The sequence below is a fragment of the Podarcis vaucheri genome (genome assembly GCF_965113315.1).
Source record: "Podarcis vaucheri genome assembly, chromosome: 17".
NCBI classification, from domain to species: Eukaryota; Metazoa; Chordata; class Lepidosauria; order Squamata; family Lacertidae; genus Podarcis; species Podarcis vaucheri.
Window position 1 is genome coordinate 15,368,725 of NC_138755.1, and position 17,358 is coordinate 15,386,082.

Below are 17,358 nucleotides of genomic sequence, written 5' to 3' on the forward strand. Positions count from 1 at the left end.
AAATATATATATATATATATGCGCGCATGCCTGCCATGGCAAAGACAACTTCTAGTGAAAAGGGGCAAACTTAAGTCCATATTGTTTTCTCTGTGATTAGTAAACAGCTTTATTGAATGACTGTGGCAAAGTGGGTTTTGCTTGATACATCAGAGGGATAACACAGGATTTACTCATTTCAGGAAAAGTTCCTTTCTGGGGTGTTTTGTCTCCTTGCAATGCATACTGGGCCACATTTGTCAAAATAGCTTGACTTTTAACTATGAATAGTTGGCCATTTCTCCCTATCCCATTATTCCTTGGGATCACTGAATGTTTCTAGCAAGATAAACAGCTTTTGGGGGAGTGAAGAGTGAGAACATGCATTTAGATGGTGTGGTTCTGTAGAATTATATCTCTTCAACTCATGGGTTGCAGTTCTGCTCCTAAGGTGTATCACATCTGTGTCATCAGCACTGCAACCATTGGTCATTTAAAGTTTTTTAAGGAGAATGAACAGAAGCAGAGCGAAGGTGAATCACATTACTCCAAAACATGGTTAATACCAACAAACTAGGCAAGGAGTGAATTATCACAGGAAAGGCTGGGAGCAGTAGACCATCTCAACTTTACAAACCAGTATAATTACAGAGACTTTGGTAAAGGGACCCCTGACCATTAGGTCCAGTCGTGACCGACTCTGGGGTTGTGGCGCTCATCTCGCTTTATTGGCCGAGGGAGCCGGCCTACAGCTTCCGGTTCATGTGGCCAGCATGACTAAGCTGCTTCTGACGAACCAGAGCAGCGCACGGAAACACCGTTTACCTTCCCGCTGGAGCGGTACCTATTTATCTACTTGCACTTTGACGTGCTTTTGAACTGCTAGGTTGGCAGGAGCAGAGACCGAGCAACGGGAGCTCACCCCGTTGCGGGGATTCGAACCTTCTGATCAGCAAGTCCTAGGCTCTGCGGTTTAACCCACAGCGCCACCCGCGTCCCTTACTTTGGTACTGGACTTTGGTACTGGACTTTAATTTCCCTTTGCTGGGTTGGTCTACACAAGCAATTTTTGACTGCTTTTGGGTGGCCCCTGCTCCTCTAATAGTTGTGTAGCAGAGAGTGAGAGTTGTCATCATCATCATCACTTTTAATTTGTATACCGCCTTTCTATCTTACAATACTCAAGGCGGTTTACAAGCTGAAGAAACAAAGAATGTACACCTTATAACAATTTAATGCAATACAAGAATGTGATAATGAAACAGCTTTAAAATAAGCAATCGACATCAAATATAGTAACATTCAACAATCATTAGAATAGTATAGAATTATAATATCAGCATATAAAAATTAAACAGAAACCCGATCTTAACAATTGCAATAAATAATTTCGAAACTACAATCAATAAAACAACAGCAAGCCACAGTGCATAAAATAATACAATACAAATTGAGAAGCAAAGACTGGAGGGTGGGGCAAGGCAGGTGGAAGGCAAATTGCATCAGCTGAAAATCCCTCTTCTGCAGTACTATTAATGGTTCAGGAGCCCTGTCCTCATTTTCCACTGGCCAGCCAGACTGTGAGCTCAGATCACTGGCAAGCAACCAGTTCTGAGAGTAACCTCACGCAGATCACAGTCTCCGCGCAGGTGATTGACGCCTGTGGCAGCTAAGCCAGTTTCCCCCATAGTTCATTCAGCATTGGCAAGGTGAAGGAATAGCTTACGCAACATGCAGAGTGCAAACACTCCACTTCAGGGGGAAACTGGAATGGTGCATTACGGCAAAAATTCACTTGCAAAAATATTGGAGCCTATGATGTTAACATGATGAAACATCAACTACACCTGCTTGAAAACAATTTGGAATAGGCTCCTTCGGGAGATTGTGGACTCTCCTTCCTTGGAGGTCTTCAAGCAGAGGTTGGATGGCCATCTGCCAGGGCTGCTTGAGCTGAGATTCCTGCATTTCAGAGGGTTGGAATGGATGACCCTCGGGGTCCCTTCCAGTTGTACAGTTCAGTTATTTTACGCATAGTAACTGAGTCACGCTGCTTCAGAATTGTAGCAAAGCTACTCAGTTCAGCAGCGCTGTCACAAACTGCTGCTGCTGATAATGCAGGAAGACGGCAACATCATGGTTAATAATAATAATAATAATAATAATAATAATAATAATAATAATAAAAAATCTATACCCCGCCCATCTGGCTGGGTTTCCCCAGCCACTCTGGGCGGCTTCCAACAGAACACTAAAATACAATAACCTATTAAACATTAAAAGCTTCCCTAAACAGGGCTGCCTTCAGATGTCTTCTAAAAGTCTGGTAGTTGTTTTTCTCTTTGACATCTGGTGGGAGGGTGTTCCACAAGGCGGGCGCCACTACCCTCGGTGCTGGACCTCAGTGTCCGGGCTGAACGATGGGGGTGGAAATGCTCCTTCAGGTATACTGGACCAAGGCCTTTTAGGGCTTTAAAGGTCAGCACCAACACTTTGAATTGTGCTTGGAAACGTACTGGGAGCCAGTTTATGGACCAAAACACATGTTAAAGTATATCCTAATTGGGATTTAGCATTTCTGTAGCCTGTACAGGAATCCCATTTTCCCCATCATTAAAACCCTTGCAGAGTTGTTTAGATTAAGAAATATTAAGTAGGTGCAAGGTTTTTATGGCTGAATTGTAACTGATTCTCCTATCTGAACATTCTACATAGTGAATAACCTCCAGGCTAGAAAATGAGTTTTCACAGTACCGGTGGTCCCCCCCCCCCCTTAATCCTTTGTGAGCACATGCAACATTGAATGGGCTCTGCACTATAGAACACAGAATCACACATTCTGGGCACATGCTCCATTTTTTCAAAGCACGTTTTTAGCCCTTATTGCTGAACATGAATGGGAAATGTTTGGTGAATGTTCAGGAGCTGGATGGGAAAGAGGAGGGAGAAATTTTGATTATTCAGTGCTCTGTCAAGTTTTTTGCTGCTCCCCATTACTAGCAGAAGCAAAGCAAATTCACTGAAATAAGTTTCTGCTTCTTTGCCATCCAAAATCTGGGTTATATAATATTGCAAAAAAAAGTTTTGTTTTTTTTTTTAAAAAAAGGAAATTCAGTGAAAAGTGTACATAGTTGGGACCCAAGACTGATTTGTAACTGTTACCTTTCTTATATCACAAGATGTCTAAAACTTGTATAGCTTTTATGCTAGTATTATTATTATTATTTACCACCCTTTATCTGAAAACCCCGGGGCGGTGTGCGACATAAAAAGCACAACTTTCCGTTTTGCAGCCAAATTAACATTATTGCAATTTCTCTCCCTTGTAACAGGAAGAGGAGGATGAAGATCAGCCCCTCAGCCTGGCCTGGCCCGACACGCCCCGCAAACAGCTCACCTATCTGGCTATTCTCCCCATCGTTTTTCCATTATGGGCTACCCTGCCTGACGTCAGAAACCCTGTAAGCAGTGCAATGATTATTCCCTTTTTGTATAGGATTTGAAATATTGGGTATTGTCAGGGAACTGCCATCAGCTCAGAGGCGAGAGGGGGAAGGGCAGCTGGATTGCAGAGAGCTTCCAAAGCTCGTGGGAAGCAGCACTTCCTCAGCGGAGGATGGAAGGGGAGGCGTCGGCTGGGGGTCAAGAGACTACTCTGCTGGGGAAAGTTTAAGGACCGCCCACTCTCAGATTCTGCTAGTGAGTGAGCAAGACATGGAATAGAGGCGTTCTGCATTGTAAAGGTTTTGCACCAATAATAAAGCCTTTGAAAAGACCAGTGAGGGACCTTGCCTGATCGCTCTCGAGCAACCACACCAATAGGCATAACAGGTATCTTCCCGTTTCAAAGTAGCAGATCTTCTCAAGATGTGTACGGTTGTTAGGGATCTGTAACTTAAGTTCACGATCCCTTTGCCTCCATTAAATTTCCTGGTGGAAAAATTACCCAGCAAGAGTTGCTGCGTGAAATGACATTTGGTTTGAGCCGTTCTTAAGCTGGCAGACAATAGCTGTGAATATATTGCCATTTACCTATGTAAATATTTAATGGCAACCTATAAAATACGGCATGAATAGTCCTTTCATGTTGATCCCTGTGGCTGTTTCTTTAGATGTCTATTATCAGTACATATGCATAAGAAATAGTCCCCCTTGGATTCTGCAGGCGCCCAGCAGTTTGTGTATCCTTTAGTCCCCTCTTCTGCAGAAGTTTCTGCATTCATTTGGATAAAGTATTTTCCATAATAGAATCAAGGGAGCACACCTGGGAGCACAGTTCTTTCCTGGAAAGAAATTCCGTTTTTTGTTTTTAATTTCAGTGGAATCATAGAATCATAGAGTTGGAATAGACCACAAGGGCCATCGAGTCCAACCCCCTGCCAAGCAGGAAACACCATCAGAGCACTCCTGACATATGGTTGTCAAGCTTCTGCTTAAAGGCCTCCAAAGAAGGAGACTCCACCACACTCCTTGGCAGCAAATTAGAGCCAAGCAGCCTGCCCCTCCCAAGTGAAGTTGTAGCCCCTCCATTTACTATTTTTGTATTTCCTTCAGTGGGACATGGGTGGCACTGTGGGTTAAACCACAGAGCCTAGGGCTTGCTGATCAGAAGGTCAGTGGTTCGAATCCCCGCAACGGGGTGAGCTCCGATTGGTCGGTCCCTGCTCCTGCCAACCTAGCAGTTCAAAAGCACATCAAAGTGCAAGTAGATAAATAGGTACCCCTCCGGCGGGAAGGTAAACGGCGTTTCCATGCACTGCTCTGGTTCGCCAGAAGCGGCTTAGTCATGCTGGCCACATGACCCGGAAGCTGTACGCCGGCTCCTTCAACCAATAAAGCGGGATGAGCACCTTAACCCCAGAGTTGATCATGACTGCACCTAATGGTCAGGGATCCCTTTACCTTTAGGCTTTAACACCTTTGCAGCATGCGCAAATGAGCAGCAAGGCAACTGGTTGCACCATCATACAGCGTAGACCAGGCATGTCCAAAGTCCATTTTGGGGGCCTAATCCAGCCTGCTGGTCAGTTTAATCTGGCCCCTGTGGTAGTTTATTTCCTGAGGTAAAATCCTAAAAAAAACAAAAGCTCAACAACTTCAGTCCTTAAAAAAAGCCACGGTCCGTCATTTCATCAAATCCCTCTGTGAAAAAAGTTTGGACACAACTGTAGACAGATTAAACACTTAAAGAGAAATTCTATTGGAAAGTCAGGGCCAGTGCAAACCAGCTGGGGTTGAGGAATGTACTAACTCTGATTCAAATGATGTCCCTGTATACCTTTTGTTGTTGTTGTTGTTGTTGTTGTTGTTGTTGTTGTTGTTGTTGTTCTCAAAACCTATTTGGGCACGTTTTCCAAAGAAATCTTAATTAATTCACGTATTTCTAGCAATGGATTCGTGCTGCTCATAGGAATATGCTTTAAGGAACAACTCGTTTGTTTTATCAAAAGCTATTTGGTAGTAATAATGACTGTCACCCAGTTAAAGAAATCTTAGTCCATTATGGATTGGCTTTAATCAAACTGGTAATTCATTCTTCATGCTTTGGGGGACGTGGGTGTATTTTCACAAGTGATACCATTGTAGGAGAGGCATTACCTCCCGTGAAGAATAAATGTATCTTCTTTGATGGTGCCTATCATCTGTAGCTGCGCTGTATTCAAAAGCTCGCTAGGCAGCACATTTTAATAATGTTAATTATTTTTCTGCACGTACTTACACAAAAGCACTTAGAGTTAAAATAATTAACATTATTAAAATGTGCTGCCCGATTATTTGGGGAGCTTTGGAATTGATTAACCTAATGTTTAAAGGTTGTTGCTCTAGTTTTAATGTATTGCATTTCATAATTTAAGAGCTGAAATGTGCATCAAGGAAATCTAAATTGCTCAGATGAAGCATTGCATATCAGCTGCACTGAGCCAGCTAATCTTCCTTCAAGTTGCTGAATCCAATTGGTGTTGTCAGGGTGGAAATTGGATATTTGCTTTATAGAAAATACTTGTCAGCGTGTCCTATTGCCATGACGGCAGGAAAGATGCCTAGTAATAAGGAAGGTGCTAGGTTCTTTCCAATACGCATTACAAAAAAAGTCATGCATTTCTTCTGGAAGGAAATGTACAGATGGGAAATAGGCAAAGGTAAAGGGACCCCTGACCATGAGGTCCAGTCACAGACGACTCTGGGGTTGCGGCGCTCATCTTGCTTTACTGGCCGAGGGAGCCAGCATACAGCATCCGGGTCATGTGGCCAGCATGACTAAGCCACTTCTGGCGAACCAGAGCAGCACACGGAAATGCCATTTACCTTCCCGCCGGAGCAGTACCTATTTATCTACTTGCGCTTTGAACTGCTCGCTTTTGAACTGCTAGGTTGGTAGGAGCAGGGACCGAGCAACGGGAGCTCACCCTGTCGCGGGGATTCGAACCGCCGACCTTCTGATCGGCAAGCCCTAGGCTCTGTGGTTTAATCCACAGCACCACCCATGTCCCTTCAGATGGGAAATAGCCGATGGATAGTTTCAACTAATCCTTTCAGAACCCTTTTGCCATGCCCTCTCTCACATTAGAGATGCAAAGATCTTGTGGAAATGTGCTTCGAAGACACAGGGGCATTTCAAAACTAGAGGAGGGGGGTAACAACATTCAGCAAATTGCAAGGGCCGGCTCCTGGATGCATTTAGGATTAAATTATGAAAAGGTTTATTACAGGAGCATTTCTTCTGATTATTTCTGTCTGCCTTGAAGGATTAAGTCAGAAGGATAAAAATGTGGTTGGCGTGGATTGGCCATGCACATAGAAGCAAAACAGATTATACATCTGGGTAAATTTCAGTAGAATGCCTCGTTTTGTGGACTTTGAACTAAACTAGTAGCACCTCTCCTTACTGTTCCCATTCTTTCTGTTTTTCAGAGCTCAAAGAAGTTTTTCCCCTTAACGTTTTTTGGATCGATCTCTTGGATAGCAGTATTTTCTTACCTAATGGTCTGGTGGGCACATCAAGTAAGTGAAAGATACATCTCTATTTTGTGTGTAACCATTCCGGTCTGAAAATTTCACTATATCGCAAGCTAACTTAACTTGATACATCTAATGGCTTTTTTACTCTGCTTCTGTACGTTGACGATATAACTGGTAGAGTGAGATGAAGCTCTGGATGTAAGGATGGGGGACGGAAGCTGTTTTTTATTTAGTACTGTTATTTAAGACCTTCTGGGGCAACTTAAAACAGGAAAGGGATATGGAGCTATAGAACAATACCATAAAATAAGTAAAATAGCCATTTCAGCATAAAAACAGAACAGGGTACTGAAGAAACCCACCCTGGAAAAATAAAAAGGTCTTCAGCTGGTGCTGGAAAGATGCCAGACAAGAGGTGCCACAGTCGAAAAGGCCCTGTATCCAGGCACGGCCCTCTTCATTTGAAAAAGTGCTATAGATCTGTAGAAGAAATTCTGAGGATAATTTTCATATCTAGAAATGTACCTATGGAGTTGGGGAGCTAAGATAGCATGGTGCTCAAAAGCGAAATCAGCAGCACACCTAACAGCTTGAAGAATGCCAGACCAGCTAAGGGAACAGGTAACAAATGCTGACAGCCCTTTGAAAGAAGACCATTGGTGTTATTAGTTCAATAAGGAAAGCTCTCTTCATAGATCAGCTAAGACTAAATATGGACTCACCAAAGAGCAAAGGGAAGGTCTGCTTGGACATGTAGCCATTCTTCCTCCTGGCGACCTGCTCCATTAAGGACGTCAGCCCTGAATTAAGCACACAGAGAGACTAGAGCAGGCATAGGCAAACTCGGCCCTCCAGATGTTTTTGGGACTACAACTCCCATCATCCCTAGCTAACAGGACCAGTGGTCACGGATGATGGGAATTGTAGTCCCAAAACATCAGGAGGGCCGAGTTTGCCTATGCCTGGGCTAGGGTATACTTCTCTACTCTGCTAAGTAAAGTATGTTTCGCCACGATTTCAGCATATTATTTTGTGTTTAGGTGGGAGAAACCATTGGCATCAGCGAAGAAATCATGGGTCTGACGATTTTAGCTGCAGGCACATCGATCCCTGACCTAATTACCAGTGTTATTGTGGCACGTAAAGGCCTGGGGGACATGGCAGTGTCCAGCTCTGTCGGAAGTAACATCTTTGACATCACTGTGGGGTAAGTAATGTTTTTCTTTTTTAAAAAAGCGGCAGCACCCAGTTTTAACTTAAGCCACAGATTGAAACTTCACACTACAGTCATTAGTTGCAGTTCTTTCTTGCTACTTTTGGGGAAAAGATGTAAATTAGAAATACGAAACCTCAAGGGAAAAGTAGTTCTCAACCTGTGAAAGCTGCTCAAAGTTACTTCTCTTCATGGATTTGTTTATCATTTTTACCACTTAACATACTAAAAATCTCTTAAGAGGTTTACATAGGTACAGGTATTCAAACTAAGTCTAAAGCAGACCCACTGAAAACAGGGAACATGACTTTGTTAGGCACATTCATTTGAAAGGGTCTACTCTGAATAAATTGAACATAATAAATGCTAATAAAAGGCTCTAAAATCTGGATTAAAAACAAGTTAAAATAAGACACAACTGCGTATCACAAATAAAACTGAGTGGTTTATATTAACAGCCCAGCCATGCGTAAAGGCATGTTAAATGTGACATTCTTACGCTAGTTGGTGTTGGCTTTATCATATAGCTTTCACTGCCACCGTGTTGATGGTGTGGCAAAATGCACTTTTGCTGCCTTTGACCACTGTCCAGAGAATGGTGTGATACTCAAGGTGACAGGAGCCGGTTCTCCTTACAGTGGACCTCAGCCAGCAACCTCCTCGTCATCTTCTGGCACAGAAAACACTTCGCCCCATCTAATGCACTTGTTGTTGTTGTTTAGTCATTTAGTCGTGTCCGACTCTTTGTGACCCTATGGACCAGAGCACGCCAGGCACTCCTGTCTTCCACTGCCTCCTGCAGTTTGGTCAAACTCATGCTAGTAGCTTCGAGAACACTGTCCAACCATTTCATCCTCTGTCGTCCCCTTCTCCTTGTGCCCTCCATCTTTCCCAGCATCAGGGTCTTTTCCAGGGAGTCTTCTCTTCTCAGGAGGTGGCCAAAGTATTGGAGCCTCAGCTTCAGGATCTGTCCTTCCAGTGAGCACTCGGGGCTGATTTCCTTCAGAATGGAGAGGTTTGATCTTCTTGCAGTCCATGGGACTCTCAAGAGTCTCCTCCAGACTCTAATGCACTACCATTCTCCGAAGAAATGTTTCCGTGCTCCCTACTGATAGCCTTTCCAATGTCGCTTGCGAGCTAAATCACACTGTCTTCCAGTGTCAAAATAAAAAAATTCCTTCCAGTAGCACCTTAAAGACCAACTAAGTTAGTTCTTGGTATGAGCTTTCGTGTGCATGCACACTTCTTCAGATACTCAGTGTGTATCAGATACAAGTGTTCATGCACACGAAAGCTCATACCAAGAACTAACTTAGTTGGTCTTTAAGGTGCTACTGGAAGGAATTTTTTTATTTTGACTATGGCAGACCAACACAGCTACCTATCTGTAACTGTCTTCCAGTGGTTAGCAAAGCCTACCTTTGTGAAAGCGTTTCCAATATTGTCTCTCTCTCTCTCTTCGCCCAACAGCCTTCCTCTGCCATGGCTCCTCTACGCTGTGATCAACAATTTTGTCCCCGTGGCCGTGAGCAGCAACGGGCTCTTCTGCGCAATAGTCCTCCTTTTCATCATGCTGCTCTTCGTCATCCTCTCCATTGCGGCTTGCAAGTGGAGGATGAACAAATTCCTGGGCTTCACCATGTTTGGGCTTTACTTTGTGTTCCTGATCGTCAGCGTCCTTCTAGAAGACAGGATCATCGTGTGCCCTGTGTCTATTTGACAAGGAAGGAGGTGCCGCTTTCTTGAACAACACCCCCCTCCCCACACACACACACACACAAATTGCAAAAGCAAATGCCCAAACCAGAACCAGACAAGAACAAAGAAACAGTCTTGCAAGACAAGATAAGCAACGTCTTTGGAACCCTCTAATTTAAAACAGTGGGGAGAGGGAGAGCTGAAGTCATGAAGCGAGGCGTGGAGAAGTTCAGCTCAATACAATTGCTGCTGCTGAACAGTGATTCAGAAACATGGTCTTGGAGAAGTCCCGCTGCTTATCTGTTGGAGGTATTGTGCATGTATTTTATAACAATGTTAAGCTATTACGTATGCTACACCTAGGATCTGCTCCCATGCATCTTTCTCTCTATATATATTAACAAATACATGCTACACAAAGAGAGAGAGAGAGAGCGCAGTATCTTATAAACATACAGGGAAATGCCGATATCCATCTTTTGGGAGATGCAATTCTCCTGTTTGGGATTTTATCTGTTTGTATAATGTAACAGAAAGAGTTATCAGTACCCAGTGCTGTCAGCATGAAGCGAACGACAGACAAGACACGACTCTCCGTGGATCATGTGCTGTTCCAGTGCAGCTAGCACGTGACGTGGACACGGAGGCTCTGCAGGTTTGAGAAGCGTACAGATGTTTAGAGCAGATCAGTAGACGTTGGGTTGATCCACACACACCCAGACTGTGAGAAATCAATAACCTTTATATGAGGCCAGTCGAGTTAAACAAAAAAATAAAGTTCGGATACTTGCATCTCCTGTATGTTCCTGCTTATCACAGCATTACTCCAGCAGCAAGCAACTATTATGTACATGTGTGAAAGAAGCACTACAGGTTGCATATCACAGAGGTTGTGCAATGCCTCTTATATAATACTTTACCAGTGGCGGAAGTTTGCATACTTAGGTGTGCAGCATCGGGGTCAAGCGATGTCCATGCATGTGAGAACGAGCCTTTAATCCCAAAAAAGATGCACCCTGGCTTGCTCTGGCTTCCTTAGAAGGATCTCTGCATTTTCGCTATTGTTCTTCATCTATATATATATATTAATTAGCAGGACATCTTTGAGGTACTCACAGGTAAAACCCACACTTGAAGTGTGGATTCCCATCACCCACAGCATTTACATAAAAATGTACCACTACTAAGTAAATATACTCATTTTGGTAGTGCAGCAATGCTGTAAGGATACAAAGTCATTTTAAATGCTGTTTCCATTAGTGCATTTGCCTTGCCATATGAAAGATGCTAGTGTGGCTTCCGTGTAGCTCTTTAAAATAGAATTTCAAAACTGCTCTATGATGGGGACAAGAACAGAAGCGGATAAATCCCATAGGTTATTTCCTTTTGTTACCTGCACTGCTGTGCACACTTCCACGTTCCTTTTCTGCTAAAGCTTTGGGGATGTTTGAGAAGGTAAATCATTTCTAGGGATGTGGAACTAAGTGGTTTGAAGCCGTTTTCTGAAGTTGCTGAGAAATGTGAAGATCAAATTGGGACAGTGAACAATTAAAGTTTCATCCATCTCCTGTAGAAGCCCCAGGAAGAGGGACAGTAGTAAAGAAGAAGCAAAAGAGGTTTCATATTTACTAAGACTCAGCATTAAATAGAACAGCTGTAAAAAACTTTTTTAAAAAACCAGCCCTTCCTTCTACAATAATCAGCACTTATCTGTGAAGCATCTTTTACCTTGTTAAAACTCATGCCATCTCAGTTCCGTGATTGATACATTACCAGTGTTCTTGATATCGTAGGTCACCCATGCGCCATGGAAACATGATACTTAAGACCATATAACTGAGGACTCAGCAGATGTTGATGCTGAGCTTTCCTGTTCGTCTCTCGCTTCCGCTTTCCTTTGTACTCTGTGTATTCATGCATCTGTACATAGCTATATTCATGCATAGCTATATCCAGGTAAATCACAGAACTCACAGAAAACAAGCCTAGATATTAGCCTAGGCATATTAAAACAAAAGTGGTGAAAGCGAGATAACAAGTGAAAGCAAGAAAATTAGTCACCCCCCACCAAATACTAGCAGCATAACTGCTGTCCCTTTCTTGTTTCAAAGCTGCTACAGCATCTTCCCGGGCAAACCTTTGTTTGTTGTTGTTTCCTGGAACATCGCTGGTGCCCTTTAGAGGCCCTGTTTGTTCATTGTGCCCTTTGGGGTTGCATCCAGGGCTGGGCTTGATACTGACACACATACCACCATGTTGTAAATTCTATGCATGTTCCTAGAGGTTTATTCCAGCTTCCAGAATCTAGCAGGGCTTTCTGCCATCTCACAGGATTGCAGCCAAAGTTAATATCCGTACGTTGTGTTAAAATACCTGGGCTAGGATTCAAAGATCTGTCCGTCCCTAAAGAAGGAGCTTTGCACTTGTGTTTCACAAACATCTCTTCTGAAATGCAAATCTGTTGTGATAGGACACTGGGTGGGGAGGTTGTGGGGGAGGTCAGAGATTGCTCTGGATGCATCTAAGCCCTTGGACATGCCCAAAGCACTTCTTTTTATCTTGGCCCTTTTTATCTTTGTTTGAAAAGTTAAAGTGTAATTTGTTCATGCCCGTAGAACAGGCACATCCAACTTGCAAGAGACTGTGATCTACTGTTGTTGAGTTTTGGGGGGGAGGGGGAGCTTTGGGGGGGGCGATCCACCATGATCAACCCCGCAATCGACCGGTAGATCGTGATCGACCGGTTGGACATGTCTGCCATAGCGGTCTTCAGCTTTCTTTTCAAAATGGCAGCTGTGAGGGCAGTTCCATCTATGGGGCGCTGTCACCAAGAACTCCCTATCTCATGCCACTGCCCTTCTGCCTTCTGCCATGGATGAAATGAAGAGCAGGGCATGTCCTGCCAATCGTAATCCCTGGGTCGGTTGGCAGTGAGTAAGATGACCCTCAGGTCCTTGAGTCCCGAGTCATTTAGAGCCTTTTATGCTAACAGCAAGTCCGTAAGCTGGTTCTGTGGAAAAGCTGGTTGCAGTTCTTAAGCTGAACAACCCTTTGCATAATTAGCTGAGAAAAACTGTTTTTTCTCTTCTTTTGCAGTTCAGTAGCTTCACTTCTAAAGGTAATGATGTAATGGCATTGATGAGGATGGCATGTACTAACTTGCTTGAGTTGGGTGGGCTGACAAAACATCATAGATCTTTTTTATCCAATAGTTGTTTGTAGCCTTTACTTGCAGATTCACACCTGCAATAAAGGCATGGGGGGGCAGAATATGCCTTTTGGGGTAGGAAGAAGCTGTACGGCGCTTCATCTCTCAGGAATCAAAATCCACGTTAAAATTGGAGCAGCTTCAGATGCAAGATTATGATTAAGGCTTTGGAATGCATGTCATAGGAAGAAAGGCCTCTGACTCAGAAGCAGGCTAGCTTTTCAAAAACACCATTTGGGGAGACAACTGTGCAGGAAGCTGTGGGGTGGGTGGTTCTGCAGAACAACACAGTGACATTTGGAAAGGGACAGAGAACCTTAGGAACAAACAGTTCCAGCAAATGGCTGGAGCCTCCGTTTGGCAGAGATGCTCCTCGCAGAGTTCTGTGCTTTCCAGCACTCGGTTTCCATGCCTTCAGCATTCCTAGTTGTTTGGAAAGTTAAAAGTGCAATATTAGGTTATTAGAACCTTGTAGCACAAATCGTTGGCAGGTTACTTAACATCAGCACATGAAATGCAGCCACACATGTTTATTTGTGCCCTGATTACCCCCTTAGTGCTGTCAAGGCATAGCTATGTATTTACAGGACACAATGGGAAGAATAACCCCATCAGGAACTAGACCACTGAAAGTGTAGACAATCTCAGAAACCAGAATGGAGGCTTAGTTTCCAACAGTAGGGAGTATGACTTCTCTTCTCTTAGTAACTCTTTGACCCTTCTCAGGAAAATAAAAGAGGCAAATTAACATAATTAATTCCAGTTGCAGAATTCAGCTTTTCTTGGCACAGGACTTGAATTCCTTAAAGGTAAAGGCAAAGGGACCCCTGACTATTAGGTCCAGTCGTGACCGACTCTGGGGTTGATGCGCTCATCTTGCTTTATTGGCTGAGGGAGCCGGCGTACAGCTTCCGGGTCATGTGGCCAGCAGGACTAAGCCGCTGCTGGCGAACTGGAGCAGCGCACGGGAACGCCATTTACCTTCCCGCCGGAGCGGTTCCTATTTATCTACTTGCAATTTTGACGTGCTTTCGACCTGCTAGGTTGGCAGGAGCAGGGATCGAGCAATGGGAACTCACCCTGTCGCGGGGATTTGAACTGCCGACCTGCTGATCGGCAAGTCCTAGTCTCTGTGGTTTAACCCTTAGGCACTTAATTAAAGTTGAATTAAAATTGAATTCCTTAGGCACTTAATTAATATTTGTTTTTAGCACAGAGTACACAACAGCCCTGATGCTATCTAATTCTGTATAGTTATGAAACATCAGGCTGACTTCAGTTAATCCAGGACTTTCTTGGACATTTTAATATCAATGAGATGACTGTATGCTTTTCAAAACTCCGTAGTCAGGTATGCCTGAGATCCTTTATAGATTACAGAAAGTAGTACTTCTCATAGATTAGGCTTGGTTGAATTTCACATCGCCATTGTAATGTGCTGCAGTTCCTGCTTTGAGAAGCACCAGTGAGATTTAAGTGGTGTGTTGCTCTTGATAGCTTTCTCTGCAAATTTCTGGTCCTTCTGCAGTTAAAAATAAAATGTCCCCTGAGTGCTTCAGCTCCAGCTAGTTTAAACTAGTACCGACATTCCCATCAGAGCCGTAATACAAGTGAGGTTTTCCTTGCATGCAGACGGAAAAACTTACCTAGTGACGGTCACTTGAATGGATGTAGAGGGCGATTTTGAATTGAGTTCGAAATGGTTAGATGTTAGGCGTTAAGTGCAGATTTCTCGTGTACAGAAACACATTCAGCTTGCATGTAAAGCACGTGGACCCCAATGGAACTTGCGCCCAAACATGCTTCAGGTTCATTTAAACACACACACTTGGGCTGCAATCCTGTATCCACTTACCTGGAAGTGAGACCCGTGAGCCAGACTTGACTAAAAACTTGCAGTAGCAGTGCTGGCACAGTTGTGGTTCCCTTTTCTCCCTCTGTGTGCTTCTGCTGCCGCCGCCACCCTGCAAACAGCTGTGGAGTTTGGGAGAGCACAGCTAGCAAGCAGAAACCCTTGTGCAGACCAGGCGACCGTAACAGTGCTACGTTGCATTCAGTGCATCTGAATAGACCTGTACAGGGTTGCAGTGTTAGATGCAAACACTAAGTAACAAGTAGATAAATAGGTTCTGCTGTGGCGGGAAGGTAAACTGCATTTCCATCACAGTGTTCCATTGTGCCAGAAGCGGTTTGGTCCTGCTGGCCACATGACCCGGAAAGCTGTCTGCAGACAAACACCGGATCCTTCGGCCTGAAAGCGAGATGAGCGTGCAACCCCATAGTCGCCTTTGACTGGACCCAGCTATCCAGGGATCCTTTACCTTTACCTTTTACCTTTAGGGTTGCACTGTTAGATGCAAAAACTAAGTAACAGGAATGGGTGTCCGTAGGCTTATGTAGTTAACACCTTTGCAACCTGCCCTGCTGCCTCCACAAGGCATTCCAAGCTGCAGGCGGCGTTGAAACTCGGCAATATTTCTTAGCTATCCTCAAAAAGCCAGATAAGAAACAGAACAAACCATTGTCAGACAGGAGCTTGCAGCATCGCAAAGAAACTAAAGGCAACATGCACCAAACTATCCCACAAATGCCAATTAATAAATCTATGCACAGTATAGAAAAACCGACACCCTGTTATATAAATATAAATCGATCCAATTTTTTGTGTGAGAAGTGATGGGAAAAGAGTATCAAACTGAAAATAAAGTAACTGATCCCTGATGGAGATGGAATGCGTTCCATCTTTCATGTGTACAGGGAATTCTACACGGTTGCCTGTGATGGCTTTCCCCCAATTAAATTCTTAAGGGGGTGCTTTAAGCGCTCCCTCTTTCCACCTTGTGCTCCCCCTCCCCTTTGGAGACCTCAGCAATAACAAAATGTGAAGCTTTGCTTTGTTTCAGTCTGCCATAGACCCCTGAATTACCAGGGACGGGGGTGGCGCTGTGGTCTAAACCACTGAGCCTCTTGGGCTTGCCGATCCGAGGGTCAGCGGTTCAAATCTGCGCGACGGGGTGAGCTCCCGTTGCTCTGTCCCAGCTCCTGCCAACCTAGCAGTTCAAAAGCATGCCAGTGCAAGTAGATAAATAGGTACCACTGCAGCGGGAAGGTAAATGGTGTTTCCGTGCGCTCTGGTTTCCGTCACAGTGTCCTGTTGCGCCAGAAGCGGTTTAGTCCTGCTGGATACATGACCCCGAAAGCTGTCTGGGGACAAACGCTGGCTCCCTTGGCCTGAAAGCAAGAAAGATGAGCGCCACAACCCCATAGTCGCCTTTGACTGGACTTAACAGTCCAGGGGTCTACCTTAGACCCCTGAAGAATCGCGTCATTCTGATGTGAAAAAGCGGGTTGCTAACAGTACTGCAAAGGACCTCTGAAGGCTGCTGGTGTTCTGTAGATAGTGGCACTCAATGCGAATTGCATTTCTTTTTTAACAGGGAACACTGGCCACCAATCTAGGCAGCTTGCCTTACACAGAGTTAGACCACTGGTCCATTTAGCTCAGTACTGTCTCTACTAGCTGGCTGCGCCTTCTTAAGAGTTTCTTCCCTAGCCCTAACAAGAGATCCCAGGGATTGATCCTTCAACTTTATTCATACAAAGCAGATGTTCCGTGCAGTTCTTCTCCGGTGTAATTCCAAAAATTTGATTCTCCAAGGTCAGATTACCACCTTGATAGCAACTTTTTTTGTTTTTAAGTTGATTTCAGAAATTAATATTGCAAAAGCCTCCAACATCACATTTAGTCATTGGGGGAATGACCTGGAAAGCTGTACCTGTGTTGTTCCACTGCTGCAGTTTGCAAATTACTTTCTCCAGAATAGATCTACATACGTCCGTAGAACTACTTCTGAATAAGTATCCTGTAAATTGCAGTTCAGTAACAAATTTGCACTTTCTCAAGATCAGCCATTGATTGTGAAAACTTTGATAAAGCGTTATAAATGACAATCATATATTATTTTTTTAATAGAGTATTTTTTAAAAAATCCCAAGCAAGCAAACCCATGTTTCCTTTATTACTTAGGGGGAGAGTATTGATTTCAAGCTGCTAATTATTTACTTATTTTAAAGAATTGTGTTTTGTTTTTTTTTTTAAAAAAAAGGAATTAATATATGCAGGCCCAAAATAATAATTTATTTTTATGTGAATTTATTTATTGCTATTCCTCGAATGAAAATGGGACAAATGAATCAGTATTTTCTCTGTGAATAAAAAAATTGTACATAGTGTGAAAGCTCTTATTTGTACATAAGTGTGGCAGAAATATTCTTCTGAATGTATTTCTTCACTATATAA

The 17,358-nt window shown here is 43.7% G+C and overlaps 1 protein-coding gene across 4 annotated transcripts in view; it reads left to right on the top strand.

Annotated features, from left to right (window-relative positions):
* Nucleotides 1–11,517, top strand: part of SLC24A2 (solute carrier family 24 member 2) — an 80,807-nt gene extending 69,290 nt beyond the window's left edge. For all 4 annotated transcript variants that reach the window (XM_082204869.1, XM_082204872.1, XM_082204871.1 and 1 more), the window contains 4 exons: nt 3,312–3,440; nt 6,892–6,981; nt 7,980–8,146; nt 9,623–11,517. In XM_082204869.1, coding sequence (XP_082060995.1) covers nt 3,312–3,440; nt 6,892–6,981; nt 7,980–8,146; nt 9,623–9,872 — 636 coding nt within the window. In that variant the 3' untranslated portion in view covers nt 9,873–11,517. The remainder of the gene's footprint in view (nt 1–3,311; nt 3,441–6,891; nt 6,982–7,979; nt 8,147–9,622) is intronic.
* Nucleotides 11,518–17,358: the final 5,841 nt, after the last annotated feature.